The 15,671-nt window shown below is 46.1% G+C and overlaps 1 protein-coding gene across 1 annotated transcript; it reads left to right on the top strand.

Moving 5' to 3' along the window:
- Positions 1-824: 824 nt before the first annotated feature.
- On the top strand, positions 825-14,781 carry nsd1a (nuclear receptor binding SET domain protein 1a). The gene is made up of 23 exons (XM_084550049.1): positions 825-1,322; positions 1,936-2,768; positions 3,139-3,280; positions 3,402-3,574; positions 3,657-5,472; positions 5,579-5,703; positions 7,349-7,580; positions 7,708-7,811; positions 7,888-7,947; positions 8,039-8,254; positions 8,362-8,454; positions 8,594-8,717; positions 8,841-9,041; positions 10,191-10,370; positions 11,220-11,376; positions 11,466-11,671; positions 11,754-11,866; positions 11,943-12,212; positions 12,304-12,420; positions 12,528-12,669; positions 12,762-12,868; positions 12,968-13,175; positions 13,257-14,781. Exons 2-23 carry the CDS (start codon positions 1,953-1,955, stop codon positions 14,066-14,068), a joined length of 6,414 nt encoding a protein of 2,137 aa, XP_084406175.1. The 5' UTR covers positions 825-1,322; positions 1,936-1,952; the 3' UTR covers positions 14,069-14,781.
- Positions 14,782-15,671: the final 890 nt, after the last annotated feature.

Raw genomic sequence — 15,671 nt, 5'->3', positions numbered from 1 at the left:
GCTGATGTGATTTTTTTATTTTTGGAAAGGGAAATAAGTTTCAGTGTAAACGCTATGCAGCTGATGTAACAGGGCAGACGCCTCGTAAATATTCTTTCCACATGATCATTCACCAGAAACGTTTGAGAAATGTAACCGCACTGAGGTCAACAGAAACAACGTCAACCATGTAGTTTATGTGAAAAAAAAATAAAAAATACAGCACAGAGAAGTAAGTTGCTCTGCTGTCACTCGACGTGTAACAGGATGGTCTTTGTTTGATCTAAAGGGACCGGCCCGCCGCAGCGAGCCCATTGTGCTCTCATAAGTTTGCGCGTTTATGGACGTGTTTCTGTCCGGCTTTACCAGGCGCGCACGGTGTGAGCAGGAGGACGGCCTCTGCTTTTTTTTTTTTTTTTTTTTTATTGTTTTATTTTTTTATTTATTCGAGGTAAACCCCGAGTTGCTCCGCGCTCGCAGCCACACTGACTCACCCCCTCTTTATCTCATTTTCCTGAGCGCCTGGCGGCCTGTTTCTTCCTCATGTCTCAGTGGAAAGGCAACATGGCGCACGGAGTTCGGTTTGACCGGAAAGGCCGTGTGGTTGTTACGGGCGCACTGAAATCGTTTTGTTTTGTCGATTCACCCTCTGCGACCCTTTTGACACACACGCCGAACGCTTTTTGGTGACGCGAAATTATAAAAGACAAACGCGCAGGAACGGCGCAAATGTCCAAATCTGGCCACACGCTCACTTGTGTATAAAGCTGTTATTATTTAAAAAAAACACAAAAACAAAAAAAAAAACCCAGTGACAATTAGAAACTTCACCTGGACGCGCGCGCACGCGTACACGTCTGCCTGTGTGCGTGCGTGCTTGTAAGTGTGCGCGTGTGTTAGGAGGGTGAGTGTCACGGCCCTCTGCAGACGGGGGGTTGGGTAGCGGTGCCGATTGGTTGCTGCTCACCAACACAGTCAGCCTGGGCTTGTTTTAACATTACCGGGGGCACTTCGACAGCAGGCAAAAATCATGTAGTAAATAAGCCGCTGTGGCTGTTAAGGGGACCGGCTGTGGCACACTGAATTTCGTCGCTGTAAGATGTTGCAGCGTAAAGGAGCTCTACTGGTTATTTTGTATTCAGTGTGACAGTTTTTTTTTTTTCAGAGGGCCGCCGCTGATCAGGCGATGAAGTGCCGAGAATGAGAGCTGTGCCTTGGCCTACTACTAGTGCTGCTGCAGCTGGGATTGTGCAGACCTGCCTTCACAAACCGAGAAAAACACTCGCTTTGTGCCACACTATCAAAGACCCGCTGTTGGTTTCACGGTGACCGACCTCCAAATGGTGAGTTTGTCGCGTTATTCCACGTGTTGTTGGGGGGAATTGTGAACTTAGTGCCGATCAGCCCCCTTTTTTTTGTGTGTGTGGGAGTTAATAGTAGCTTCCTATGTCGGTGTGCGGCCGTAGCTTGTTTGTGTGAGCCACTCACTGTTTCTGTGATGGCTCAGTGTCACCACCTCTACTACAGCCTCCTCCGTTGACTGTACTAGCCAGCGATCGCCATGACCCACAGCCGTCAAGACAAAGCGGCGCTTTTCTTTTTTCTTTTTTCTAATAGTTTGTGAATGGAATACGGTTGTGTTGTGTGTTTTGCCTTGTGCCGTCCGACTGGCCTCTAGAATGGAGGCCGTGCAATGTCGGCTTATTGGTGTGTGTGTGTGAGTGTGCGCGCAGTCCTCGGCTGGTATGCTCCTTCATATGTTTTCTGTTTGACTGGATATGATCGCTGCCCTATTTCTGAAATGTATTAGTGCGTCTGTCTTCATGCTTTCTGATTTTTGTACAAGTCTAAATAAACCCCACATGTTATATTTTGTCAGAAACTTAAATGGCACATTTCCCCTGTCTAACACTACCTCTTTTTTTTTTTTTTTTTTTTTCTTTTTTGACCTGATAGGATATTGACATGACAACATGAATCAGTCATACAGACCAGGTCTTAGGGTAAGCTCAGTGTTTGGCTCAAGTCAGTCAGAGCTGAGGCCCCACAATGGCCTTGTGAGCACTTCCTATGGAAACCAGTGTGGCATTGTGAAGCGCGGCTCAGACCAGCAGTCCTGCAACCTCAAACAACCTGCTTTGCTGGGTTACAGTCCACCTGAGCGATCTCACTGCTACAGCCCGCTGAGGAGACAGCAGGACCCCGCCGTCGGCAAACCCGACCTAGAGAGGGACCTGCGTCCTCGGAGCAACTTGCCTTGCGCGAGCCCAATCAGTGACGACGATGAGTTTGAGGCGCCGTCAGTCCAGCTGCCTCCCTCTCCAGTCAACGATGACATTGAGCCCTTTGAGACTCTGCAGGACGTGAGCAGGAACGGCTTCTCCCCTTGCAGTCCCGACAGCTTCGAGCGCTGTTCCCCCATCCCCAATGGCTACCTGCATTTCGAGTCCACGCTGTTTGACAGCAGCGACATTAAGGAGGAGGATGAAGAGGGGGAGCTCGACAGCAGCGAGGACGTTGCACCTTTTCACCACCCCCCAAAACTGAGTCAGGACCGAACTGTTACTGAGTGTAAGAACTCGGGGGCGGATAAAAGAACATACAAGCCTACAGTCTTTAATCTGATGTCAAAAACAATATCAGAACTCAACCCGACACTAAGCCCCAGTGCACTGCCAGAAATCACTATGAGAGATGGGTGGAGTGTGGGTGAGGAGTCGGACAGTGATGGTGAACTTACCTCTCCTGTTGATCCTGGACTTATCTCACCAGCTGGCACCAACTCTAATGTGAGTCTGAAACATCTGGGATACTTTTTCAAACTCCTGTACAACCAAGGTTATTTTGGGTTTATATATTGAGAAACCTAACGCTTTAAGTGATAATTAAGCGTAATGTTCCCATTCACCTGAGCTACCTGTAAGTGCGCCTGTATAATCTTTCAGAGTGCAAAGGTTTTAAAGTTTGAACATAAAACAGCAGATGACCGTTCAAACATGATGCCAACCGTACAGACAGTTCACGTTCATAACAGTGTTGTCTGTGGATATGTTATTACTTAGAATGTCAGTTCAAACATGAAATGGATTTTGAGTTGTTTCGACACACTTCCACAGTTTTCTGCATCAGATACTAAAGTGTTTTCATTGTCCTCATTAGTCCAACAGCCCAAAGAAAAAGCCTCTTCCTGCAGTCAAATACTTAGAAGGGGACTTGGTGTGGGCAAAGTTCAACAGACGGCCCTGGTGGCCCTGCCAAGTCACCTGTGACCCAGATCAGAGCATTCACACTAAGATGAAAGGTAAGGTTTATTTGAATATTGATTTTATAATCAGATTATTTCCCACAACTTGGCCTTTACCTGGCATGTCTACACCAACCACAGGGAATACCTGAAGTGACTTTCTTTTATTTTGCTCCAGTTCCAAGTCCCCGACCTTGTCGGATGTATTTCCTGGAGACGTTTGGGGAGATAACAGAACGCGCCTGGGTCCCAGGGAATGCCATTCTTGCTTTTGAAGGAGGCCAACAGTTTGAGGATCTTCCTGTGCTCAGACGGAGAGGGAAGCAGAAGGAGAAAGACTACAAGTACACGGTAAAGTCATGAAATGAATGATGAACGTCTTGTATTTACTTTCTGTGAACATTCATCTCAATATTGATACTTTTCTTGGCAGATACCCAAAAGTTTGCTGACTGCGTGGAAAGTCAGTGTGACAGAAGCGGAGTACCTGCTGCCCAGTCGACAAAGGAAAAGTGAAAGTGTTCTTTCAGCATCCATCCATGGAGAGGAGCGTTTACCCAGCCCACTCCCTGCTCAAAAGCCACAGGAGGCTCCCTCCGTCTCTGTGGATTCCAGCAGACCCACATCACCCCGCGTGGCCCCCAATGGAAATGAGCACCATCTCACCAAAAACTCTCCACTTCAAGGCAGTAAGAGTAAAACTTGCAAAAAGAAGAAGAAGTGTTTGTCAGACATATTTGGTCATATAGTTGGTGGTGGAGCGAAGGAATCATCTGCCGTCACGAACGCCTCGGGCCAGTTTCATACAACAACGCATGCACTGAAAGACGAGCCAAAGGACTCACCGTATGCTGACCTGGATTCAGTTCCAATGCTGCATCGACCTAAACGCACAGCTGTGTCTCCAATACAGGATATGGACAGACTGACCAGAAAACAGCAGGCTCCGACTAAAGCAAAAAAGTGTTCGGAAAAGATGAACCAATGTACAGACTTAGGTTATTCCTCAAGCATTTTTCGAAATACGCTGTCATCTAAAAATGCAACTTCTGGTCAGAGTTTGGGCAGCTGTGTTGAACTCTCATTCAGTTCAAGTGAAAAGCACTCTGTGGATCTTCCTGCCAGCAGTCGTCTGATGACGAGGGCTCTGAAAGCAGAGGAAGAGACCGATCTCAAAGATGCACTGGCCACAAGCCAAATTTCACCAGAAGCCGCTGCTGCTGATTGTCTTGATGATACACCTACTAATGCTCCCTACAAAGCTGAAATGTCTTCTGACTGGGAATTCCCCAACAATGCGTCGTCTTCTGTGAATCACAGCTCCCCAAAAAGACGTGCGAGGAAGCTCGATAAGAAACTAATTCGTAATGGCTCATTGATTACGTCTAAGTGTGTCGACTCGAGTGAACTCACTTTGCAACCTGTTAAGATCAAGACAGAAAGCACTGTGTCGGATCAATCAACCACCTCCCCATCCTTATCTCTGTCTTCACTGGACACTTTTCAGGATGTCAAGGAACTAATGTTCAAGTCTCTTGTGAAGGAGGACAGCAGTGACTCTGATGTGACAGCATTTCGGCCTGATTCCAATTATAAATTTAGTACTTTCCTGATGCTCCTAAAAGACATGCATGATACCAGAGAAAAGGAAGGCAAACCCCTGGCGCTCCCACCATCACCCGTCCTAATCAAGGAAGAACCTCTGGTGATCCCTACATCTGGGGATAGCGTTGGTTTAACTCGTGGGGTCAAACTAGAAAACGGCCAGCCAGGGAAATCTAGAGTATCCCATAAGACAGCAGGTAAAACCAGGATGAGGACTAAACCTATCATGAGAGCTGACACCTACCATTATGAAGACTTTCCCGTTCACTCTCAGACTGGAATCTCAGACAAACAGCGTAGAAAACAAAGACTGCCCGCCAAACTGAAACTCAGCATACCTGGCCTTTCTTCGGACCTGACCGACATGGCTTACGGCAGGGAGTTTGTCAGCGGCCACGCCGACTTGGCTGACCCTCTTGTCGCCGCTCATCCTTCCACCAGCTACCTCGATAAGAACTCCGAAACCACAGTGGCTCCAAAGAAGCGCTGGCAGTTGGTAGAGGGGGCCGCCGAGAACAAGGGTGACGTTTCGATTGGTTTGTCCGTTGGGGCGAGCGCCGCGGGAGCATCGCCGGATCTCGATCTGGGGGTCGAGAAGCATGCGGAGAATGACTCGCACCTCTCGGACGCAAGCAGCACGGCCGGTAAGACGTACACAGCTGCTGCTGCTGCTTGGTCTTTATGCGTTGAGACGGTGAAATGAGTAAGAAAGTGACAAGTTTTTATTTATTTATTTTTTTTTTTCTACAGGAAACTTGGAGAACAAGCGCATGCGGAAACCGACTAAAAGGCTCCTGGAGTCACCTGAGGAGTATGAACAAATATTTGCTCCAAAAAAGAGATCAAAGAAACACAACTCAGAATCTTCCAAAATGGTAAGAGCTTTATGTTTCAGTTCCTTCACAGAACAAAGGAAAGTGCTCAGCTGCGGTGTATATAACTTGACATGAAAAGTATCTCACAAACATTAAAGCGGTGTGTGTGTGTGCGCTCTGACTGTAGCAGTGATTCTCTACCAGACACACTCTTCCTGTCAGATGATCTCTGGCGCCCCTCGTTACCACCTGTCACGTTCCAAATGTGTTAATTAAACTTGGATTCAAACCACTTTTGAAATCAGTCAGTGTTTTGGAGCAGCATGGCAGACTACTCATGTCGAGGCAGAACCTGGATGTTTCAGCCATTCATCTATTCCATTTACGGCACAGTGGTTAAATATTTTAACCCTACTAAAAACTATTTCCATCACTTGCATCATTACAATCAGTCAATCCACCAATATTTATTGACCTGTTAGCCAATATTTGTCTACGTAATATAACCGTTTATCTGCTACTTTCGGCTTGGCCTGTGTTTATTTGAGCTTATCATGTAGTCTATCACTTGGCTTTTATACTCTTTTATAGCCCGACTTAGCCAAACTCGGTTCTTATCAGAACATTTCCACCGCAGAACAGTTGTGTGTGTGGTGAAGTTGAACTGGCTTCCAGACTAACTCTGTTCCACACCTCTGCTTATTGGACACCTTCTTGACTGCTGAATGTTTTTTTGTTTTTTTTCAGCTTTTCAATAAGATTGTAATTTAAAACGTTTTTTTAATGTTAATTAAGCAAAGTGTTCTATGAGCCCCTTGGAGTGTTAAAGGGGAACTACTGTTTTTTACAACCTGGACCTTATTTCTGGCATAAAATACTATCATTTACTCACCCATATAACTTTTGTGTCATTTGTTCGAAAGATATTTAGATCCAGCGGAGCGCCGCATATATCCATATAGTGGGAGTGACTGGGGCACCGAAATGCAGCCTCTAAGTAACGCATTATCTGACTCACCGGGGAATAGCACTAGCATATCATAACAAAATATTGGTGAAATGAACGAGTTTCGCGGCAGATACTGCGTTATGTAGAGGCTGCGTTTCGGTGCCCCATTCACTCCCACTATATGGATATACGGGGCGCTCCGCTGGATCTAAATATCTTCCGAACGACTCCAAATGACACCCTGGCATCGTATTTTATGCCAGAAATAAGGTCCAGGTTGTCTGTAGCCCACAGAATATAACGTGTTTCCAGGGATACTTTGAATATATTCCTCTATATTGTTTACATATTGTGTATATACTCATATGCCTTTACATTCAGACAACATATTTCAGATCCCGCCTTAAAAGACACACATTGTATCGTCTCAGTTGTCCTAATTTTAACACATAAAACGTGTCTCCTCCGAAAATGAAATAAAAATCAATCATGTGTGAAGAAAATTGCCCTAATTTATTAATTCTAGGGAATAACTGGTATAAGTACCACCACAATGATAACGTCATTCAGATTCCGTCTGTACGCACAGATGTGTTCCTTCATTTATGGTCAACGGTTTTGTAAAAATATTGTAGAAACAAACAGCAGCTTTATAAACTCTTCCACAGTAGACTGGGGAACTCATTCCGTGTGTTCAAATAAAAACGACATATTTGATGCACTTCAGCTGTGCTTTGTTGTCATGTGTCTTTGCAGCAGACTTCAGGGATAGCAGCACTCCATGATCTCGGCGCCACACCAGAGATTCTTACCTCAACCTCGTCATCTGAAGAGCCTGCCGAGGCCCCGCCAGAGCCGGAACGGAGTCCATCCCAGGACGAGCTTTCTCCCGTACCGCCATCTCTATCTCCAGTCACAACACAACCCTGCTTTGACACAGAGGCAGCGGAAGAAACCGCAGAAGAAACTGATCTACCTCCTGAATGTGGTAAACCGGTGTCTTTTTACAGTATTTTTAATTGCAGTATCGCATTTGTTTTGACTTCGAGGCTTTTTTTTTTTTTTTTTTTTTATCTTTGAGAAGATAATTCATTGTTGAATTATTTTTATTTTAGACGCAGAGTTATTGCCTCGTGATAGAAAGAGGCCGAGAAAGCTGTCGCACAGGGTGCTGGAATGTACCATAGAAGAAGTCTCTGCTGCTTCTTCGAAGAAGAAGGTACGTTGGGAGATATTTCAGTTAACATTCTCTGCTAGCCTTGAAGATGTTGAATGTATGTTTGTTTGTCCTCCAGGAGCAAAACCAGCCAGGTGGAGTTACGTCAGAGGTGAAGGTGTTAGTCAAGAGAAATCAGGTACATCAAAAGAAAACTCTTGTCTCTATCATTGTTTCCCATCAAACACCATCGTGCTAAAATTAACTCAACCAAATCTCGTATTGGATAGTGTGCATCTGCGAGGAAAGAGAAGCCTGGACCCGGCCCATCATCTGCCCCTGCTGCTGCTGCTGCTGCTTCTGCTGCCGCTGCAAGCAAGCACTCAAAGAGCAGATCTCCCAGCCCGCAAATATCCGAGACCCCCAAGCAGGAGGTTGAGATGGAGGCCTGTAGCACGGAGGAGAAACCAAATGCACACACTGGAACACTAACTCCCAAACCCGAGGTAGCGTGTTGTTCAGCTAGCCCGTTAATACGGAAATAATCAGTATCTTTGGATCCATGGGTGTCATGCTATGCTTCAGTGACGGCAGATGACATTCCTCTCTGCAGGTGCTACAAGTTGGGTTGAACGACGGCCTCTCTTCCCAAGTGGATGTGAAAGGGAAAATAGGAGCTACATACTTGAAGGAGAATGTGTGCCAGGTGAGACAGTCTGTTAGATATATAAATATATATATATATATATATATATATATATATATATTGTTTTTGCTTGGTTTGTGACACTTCCTTTGTGACAGGTAAATCATTAGCGGGTGTTTCACTGTGTGTGTTTATGCAGGTGTGCGAGAGGACGGGAGACCTGCTGGTGTGTGACGGCCACTGTTATGGAGCCTTTCACCCTCAATGCATTGGGCTGTCGGTGGCCCCCAAAGGAAAATTCCTCTGCCCCGAATGCAAAACTGGTGGGTGCACGCTGTGTCTGAGAGGAGTCTGTCACTTATGAGAAATAAAATGTCCTGACGTGACTGAGTAAAGCCAGAATTTAAATGTACATTTTTTTATTTTTTTTTTTATCAACCTCTCAGGTCTTCACTCATGCTTCGTGTGTAAGAAGTCCGGTGATGATGTGAAGCGCTGCATGATACCACTGTGTGGGAAGTTCTACCACGCTGACTGCATAGCGAAGAACGTGACCACGCAGATGCATAACAAAGGCTTCCGCTGCTCCCTGCACGTGTGTCTGTCCTGCCACATCGCCAACCCTCACAACGTCTGCAGCTCTAAAGGTGAGATCCCTGCCACAAACCGCGTGTTGGAAATCGTCCACGCAGTTCAGCAGATATGGAAATCCCTTTCTGCCTCCACGATGAAACAAATAAACATTCTGGATGTCATTTATATGAGAAACGGTCTTGAAATAATTACCCAACATCGCTTGATACAAGATTTAAATCATTATTTAATTTCTTTATTATAATGCCTTGTGGCATCCTGTTTTTCATCGCACTGGCAGAAATGTGCTTCCATAATCTTAATGGCTACAAATAATATTATTGTCTGATTTGTGGATGCTGTTACAGCAAAGTAATTGGCCTTGAAGTAAAGTCATATTTCCTGGTACATTAAAATGATGCTTTATGCTTCAAAGGCCACTTGATATACAGTATACAGCAGTCTTAACTACATTATACCTCTTTAGCTGCAGTGTGTCTTCACTAATGCCATCTTGTAGTGTTCAAAGTCTTGGATCCGAGTTGCTTTTGCTGAGCTTGCTGTCAGCGTATGACAATTCTCGGGAGATCGAGCACCAACAGCTGGATCTCTTTGTTTCTAATTTGACGATCATTGACCTCAGAGGGGCTTTGTGTTGCTTAACAATGCAGGCTTGCTTTTTATTTTGAGTGAAAAGCATCCGCGGCCTCATTTGAACCCATTATTTAATGGCTTTCTGTTTCATGCATGGAGATATCTGGTTTTGTGGTGGTGATTAAGCTTTTTTCTTTTATGAATGACTCACTGTGTTCGTGTAAGCAGAGAAAGATATGGTGCCAAAAAAACAACAAGAAAGCTCTGGCATCTTTGCTCATGGTCATTAGACATAAAGTAGCCTAAGATCATTTGTTCTTGAAATATTTTTGAAACAGCACCTGTTACACCAACGGTGTGTTTCGTTGGATTTTGGCTGTGATATGGCTCCATTAACCTCTGGCTGTAGTTCTGGAAAAGCATGAGTTGGCACATGTACACGATTGCTTTCTTGTGCTTTGTTCTATCATCTCTTCTTATAATCTCATGAAATTATGATAATGAAGGTGAAATCGACACAAGGTGTGTTTAAAGTGCTCCGTGAAGGGTTGCTAATGTTACAAAACTTCAGTTAAAAGTCCAGATGTGCATGGATCAAGCTGCCTTTCCTCCCGTATATCTGTCCGTAGGTCGGTTGGCTCGATGCGTGCGCTGTCCTGTGGCCTACCATGCCAACGACAACTGCATGGCAGCGGGCAGCTTGGTGCTGGCCAACAATAGTTTCCTCTGTCCGAACCACTTCACTGCCCGCAAAGGCTGCAAGAACCACGAACACATCAACGTTAGCTGGTGCTTCGTCTGCTCTGAAGGTGAGTGTGGACATACTGAGAATCACATACGGGCGTTATAATCGGTTCAGCACCCAGACTTCTCAATTACCTCTGACTGCGCTCCTGCACCTTTTGCCAAACTGTCATCATGATTCGGCATAATTGTCCATCTTGTTTTCCGCTTAAATAGGGGATGTAAAACTCATTTTAGTTCAGGGGCCAAATACAGCCCAGTATGATCTCAAGGGAGCCGGACCGCTAACACAGTAGCGTATTAACCTACAAAAAATGACAACTCCAAATGTTTCCCTTTGTTTTAGTGCAAAGAAGTACAAGTACGCTATGAAAGTCTTTACATATAAGGAACAACTGTACATTTTTTAAGAAAAAGTGCAATTTCAATGTAATTTTTGCACTTTGCAAATTCATCCCATGGCCCAGATTAGGCCCTTTGGTGGGCCGCTTTTGGCCCCCGGGCCGTATGTTTGACACCTGTGACTTAAATGTTCCTGCTTTTAAAATATATTGAGAAATGCAGCAGTTGTTTTACCTCCACTGACATCTGACTCTGAAACCCAGCAGCCGTAAAGACAAGGCTGTTCTCCATGAATGTGCCAAAACTTGAGTGTTAAATCGGCACGTTCACAGTTGGATGCCATTGCTGTTGACATTGATGATGCGGCTGAGTTCATTTGAATACACGAAGGTAGCTCGGTGCATCCTTAATGTCTTCATTTTCAGCATCGGTTTCGCAATCTTAACTTGGCTCACTATTGACGACCATTCTCCTAGTAAATAGATAATTAATTTATGCCTGTTATGCTTCATAAATGTACACAGATTGTAATGACAGTCAATAAACTATATGACTAACTTGGGTGTTTTTAGGGGGCAGTCTGCTGTGCTGCGAATCCTGTCCTGCTGCTTTCCATCGGGAGTGTTTGAATATGGAAATGCCTCAGGGTACTTGGTACTGCAACGACTGCAGAGCTGGAAAGAAGCCTCGCATTAAGGACATACTGTGGGTCAAATGGGGGCGTTACAGGTGAGGGTGCGACGCTGCCTTTCCCGCACACATGCACAGTGCCACAGGGCTGCACCAGCTGAACGACCCGTATTTATATTTCTCTTCAGGTGGTGGCCTGCTGAAGTCTGTCTGGCCAAAGATGTGCCCAACAACATCTTGAGGATGAAACACGAGGTGGGGGAGTTCCCGGTGCAGTTCTTTGGCTCCAAAGATTTTGTGTGGACGTACCAGGCCAGAGTCTTCCCCTATATGGAGGGTGACACCCACAACATAGAGAAAATGGGCAAGGGTGCAGATGCGGTGTATAAAAAGGGTATGTGGTCACCAAAAAAAAAGAATCCCTCAGCTTGTTTGTGTTCACAAGTCTCAGTAAGGGTCATGTCTGTTTTAAATAGCCCTGAACGAAGCAGCGGAGCGGTTCAGAGAGCTCCAGGCTGAGAAGGAGATGAAGCAGCTTCAGGAAGACAGAAAGAACGACAAGAAACCTCCTCCATACAGGCACATTAAGGTACCCATCTAACCGGACTTAAAACCAACTCACTGAGATGTACCGTATAAATCATGGCAATGTCTCTGTCTCCTAGGTAAACCGGCCTATTGGGAAGGTGCAGATCATCACAGCGGATTTGTCAGAGATCCCCCGCTGTAACTGCAAGGCGTCGGACGAGAGCCCGTGCGGCATCGACTCGGAGTGCATTAATCGCATGCTGATGTATGAGTGCCACCCTCAGGTGTGCGCGGCAGGGGAGCGGTGTCAGAACCAGGCTTTCACAAAGCGCCAGTACACACCCGTGGAGATTTTCAGGACATTGTCCCGTGGCTGGGGTTTACGCGGCGTTTCGGACATAAAGAAGGTCGGTCGGGAGGAAAAACAAATGAAACCAAAGGGCTTTTGTATGCGCATTTAGCTTATTCCTCTTTTTCCATCAACTGTTTTTTGCTCAGGGAGCTTTCGTGAGTGAATATGTGGGAGAGGTGATAGACGAGGAAGAATGTCGAGCCAGGATCAGACGCGCTCAGGAGAGTGACATCTGTAACTTCTACATGCTTACACTGGACAAGGTAATAATGAGACAGACACCCTCAAGCGCGGCCTTAGCGACAGGCTTCATTTATAGCACGGATCAGATGATTCTTACAAACCAGCTTGTGATTTCTTTTCACCCCAGGACCGGATCATCGATGCCGGGCCCAAAGGGAACCAAGCCCGCTTCATGAACCACAGCTGCCAGCCGAACTGCGAGACACAGAAGTGGACTGTGAACGGGGACACCAGAGTGGGCCTGTTTGCTCTACAGGACATCCCGCAAGGTTTGAGTCTTGACAGTCTTCATCTGATTTCAGTGTTTCATATTGTGTAGGATCTAAATTTCATCTCACGCTTTATTAAACCGGGACATCAGGGGTGGAGCTGACCTTCAACTACAACCTGGAGTGTCTCGGCAATGGGAAGACTGCCTGTAAATGTGGATCACCCAACTGCAGTGGTTTCCTGGGTGTTCGACCGAAGGTGATCTATCTTAGATGATCGTCTGACCAGCCTACACTAAATTTGAGTTTTAAAAGAAGGGCTGTCTTGTAAGTGTTCTTGCTTCCTGTTGTCGTGTAGAACCAGCCATCTGCTGAGAAAATGAAACTGAAGGAAGGGAGAGGAAGGAAGGTCCCGATGAAGAAGAAGACCAAGCAGCAAGTAACAAAGGAGAGGGAAGACGAGTGCTTCAGCTGTGGTGATGGTGGGCAGATAGTTTCCTGTAAGAAGCCGGGCTGTCCGAAGGTCTATCACGCCGACTGCCTCAACCTGGCCAAGAGGCCTGCAGGCAAGTAGAGGTGGAGTTTGGGCCAGTACTGTAACAGTAAAGGTGCTCTACTTAGTCTAATCCCAATGATCTTGTCTCCAGGGCGATGGGAGTGTCCGTGGCATCAGTGTGATGTTTGTGGCAAAGAGGCAGCTTCGTTCTGTGAGATGTGTCCCAGCTCCTACTGTAAAGAGCATCGGGAAGGTATGCTCTTCATCTCCAAGCTGGACGGCAAGTTATCCTGCAGTGAACACGACCCCTGCGGGCCCGACCCGCTGGAGCCGGGCGAGATACGTGAATACGTGCCCAGCATGACCTCCATGAGGCCCGGGGCTGTTGGCGTGCCCGTCGCTCCCGCGCACATCTCCAACTCCAGAAGAGCCGCTTCTTCTTCCTCTTCTTCTTCCGCGTCTTCCGTCTCTTCCTCTTCCGGCCAGGCTGCAGCATCCAGCCCGGCGCCGCCTCCTCGTCTCTACATCAACACAAAGACAGCTACCTCGAGCTTCGTCCCCTCCAGCAGGTCCTACCCCCCGGACGCAGCCGACGGGAAAACGTTCAGTTCCACTCCTGCTTCTTCCAAAGACGAGAGGGAGGAAGGAGAGGTGGAGGACGGGGAGGTGTGCGGGTTACTACACATGGAGGAGGTGGAGGACGATGACGACGACGACGACGACGAAGAAGCAGACGAGGAAGAGGAAGAGAACGAAATGGAGGAGATGGAGATTGTGGAGGACGAGGAGGATGAGCCGCTGTACGGGGGCGACCTGCAGGGGGAAGACGACGATGAAGAGGAGGACGAGGGAGGGGATGTGTACGACACGTGGGACGATTACGTGGACGAAGATGCTGATGATGGAGAGGTGGAGGGGGAGGACTTGGAGGAGTGGGGGAGGGTGGAGGACGATGACAAGTGACTCGGTCCATCTGCTCCTTCATTAGACATTCAAAAAAACTGAAAGAGTTCAATATTTTGGTACCTACTTGAATGCAACGCCGCCTTCACTTTGGTACAACATGGCCTTCTCATCTCCAGACGGCTGGACTGACAGCGGGGATGTGTGCTGGTGCTAAGGCTCAACGACTGATCCACTCAGTCTCTTTATACTTCTGTTGATATGTTTATCTGTGTCTGGTGCTGTTATGTTTCTGTTGTTGTTTCTCTTAACATTGTTTACATTTTTGGGCCTTTTTTAAATGTTTGGAGCATAAGAAAAACGGTGAGAATTTCCACCTGACCAAACTGTCATCATGAGGGCATCTTACATTGTTATTGTCTTAACTTTGTCTTTCTAATTACAAGAGTCATCAACATAGGGTTCTCACTGGTCTGTGTTACAGTTAGGCACGACGGTACCTACTTGGTGCTTGTGATGAATGCAAAAAATAAACCCACTGGAGTCATCAAGGCTAAAGGCTTTAGACAATTCTTCTCACAACATAAGTCTGACTTTAAGTTGAATGAATTTAGCTTTTACCATGTGAACAGGTAAGTCATAGCTCTGGATCCTCAGCACAGAGAAATGAAAAGGATACCATTACAGATATAACTGACACTGGCGTAACAGCCAGCACTACTGTCCCCCCCAATATCAGAATAAAATCACAGTACTTCTTCTGTTAGTGTCCAATACTTTGTTTTGGAGTGAAACAGAAACTTGGCTCTCAGGTATGGCACCCATGACTTAGAGCTGGGCTTTAATGTTGTATATTTCATCAAATAGTCGAGAGTTGTCTGGAAGGATTGCTGACAGTCCTCTATCTGCAAAAGGCAAAGCAGTTACATTTTCCGTATTATGTGTTCAGGTTTTCTATGAAGAAAGATAACGGAATCGATGTTTCATTTTTGTAAGGGAGAATTAATAATACAATACAAATCCATCTGCAACAACTTATATAAAGCAGGCATTTAGGAATGTTCAGATTTGGAATAAATAACCCACTTAAAGATGGGCTACACATTAGAATAGGACCCTTATATCAGCTCATATTCTGCTTTGGAGGTTTACACAGATAAGGCATAACATTATGACCAGGTAAAGGTGAAGTGAATGACCATCTTGTGACAATGCAATGTTCTATTGAGAAACTTTTGGACCTGGCATTCGTGTTGATGTTATTTAGACATGTACCACCCACCAATGACACTCCTTGTCGGCAGCAGCTATCTCCAGCAGGATGCAGCCTGACACAGGCACACACACAAAAACGGTTTAGGAACAACTTAAAAAAAAAAACATGAAAAACAGCACAAGGTGTTGACCTGGGCTCTAAATTCACTAGATCCGAAACTGATCAAGTATCTGTGGGATGATCCACGGAGGCCCCTCCCCCTCAACCCATAGGACATAAAGGACCCCTCCACAGGACACCCTCAAATGGCCCGAGTCCAGTCTCTCATGAGTCGCAACTGTTTTAGAGGCACAAGGGAGACCTACACAATATTAACAAGGTGGTCATAATGTTATGCCTGTTCGGTGTGTATTCTTAAACTACTGTAATTTTCAATCACTGGCACGC

Source organism: Chelon labrosus (genome assembly GCF_963514085.1).
Source record: "Chelon labrosus genome assembly, chromosome: 8".
Classification (NCBI taxonomy): Eukaryota; Metazoa; Chordata; class Actinopteri; order Mugiliformes; family Mugilidae; genus Chelon; species Chelon labrosus.
Note: the sequence above shows the minus strand (reverse complement) of the source record. Positions and strands in the feature narration are given on the sequence as shown.

Bases quoted from the DNA above. Each gene is read 5' to 3' on its own strand.
- nsd1a (XM_084550049.1), top strand. From the start codon at position 1,953: ATGAATCAGTCATACAGACCAGGTCTTAGGGTAAGCTCAGTGTTTGGC. The intron at 9,042-10,190 runs GTGAGATCCCTG...ATCTGTCCGTAG, and splicing joins CAACGTCTGCAGCTCTAAAG to GTCGGTTGGCTCGATGCGTG. The intron at 11,377-11,465 runs GTGAGGGTGCGA...ATTTCTCTTCAG, and splicing joins GTCAAATGGGGGCGTTACAG to GTGGTGGCCTGCTGAAGTCT.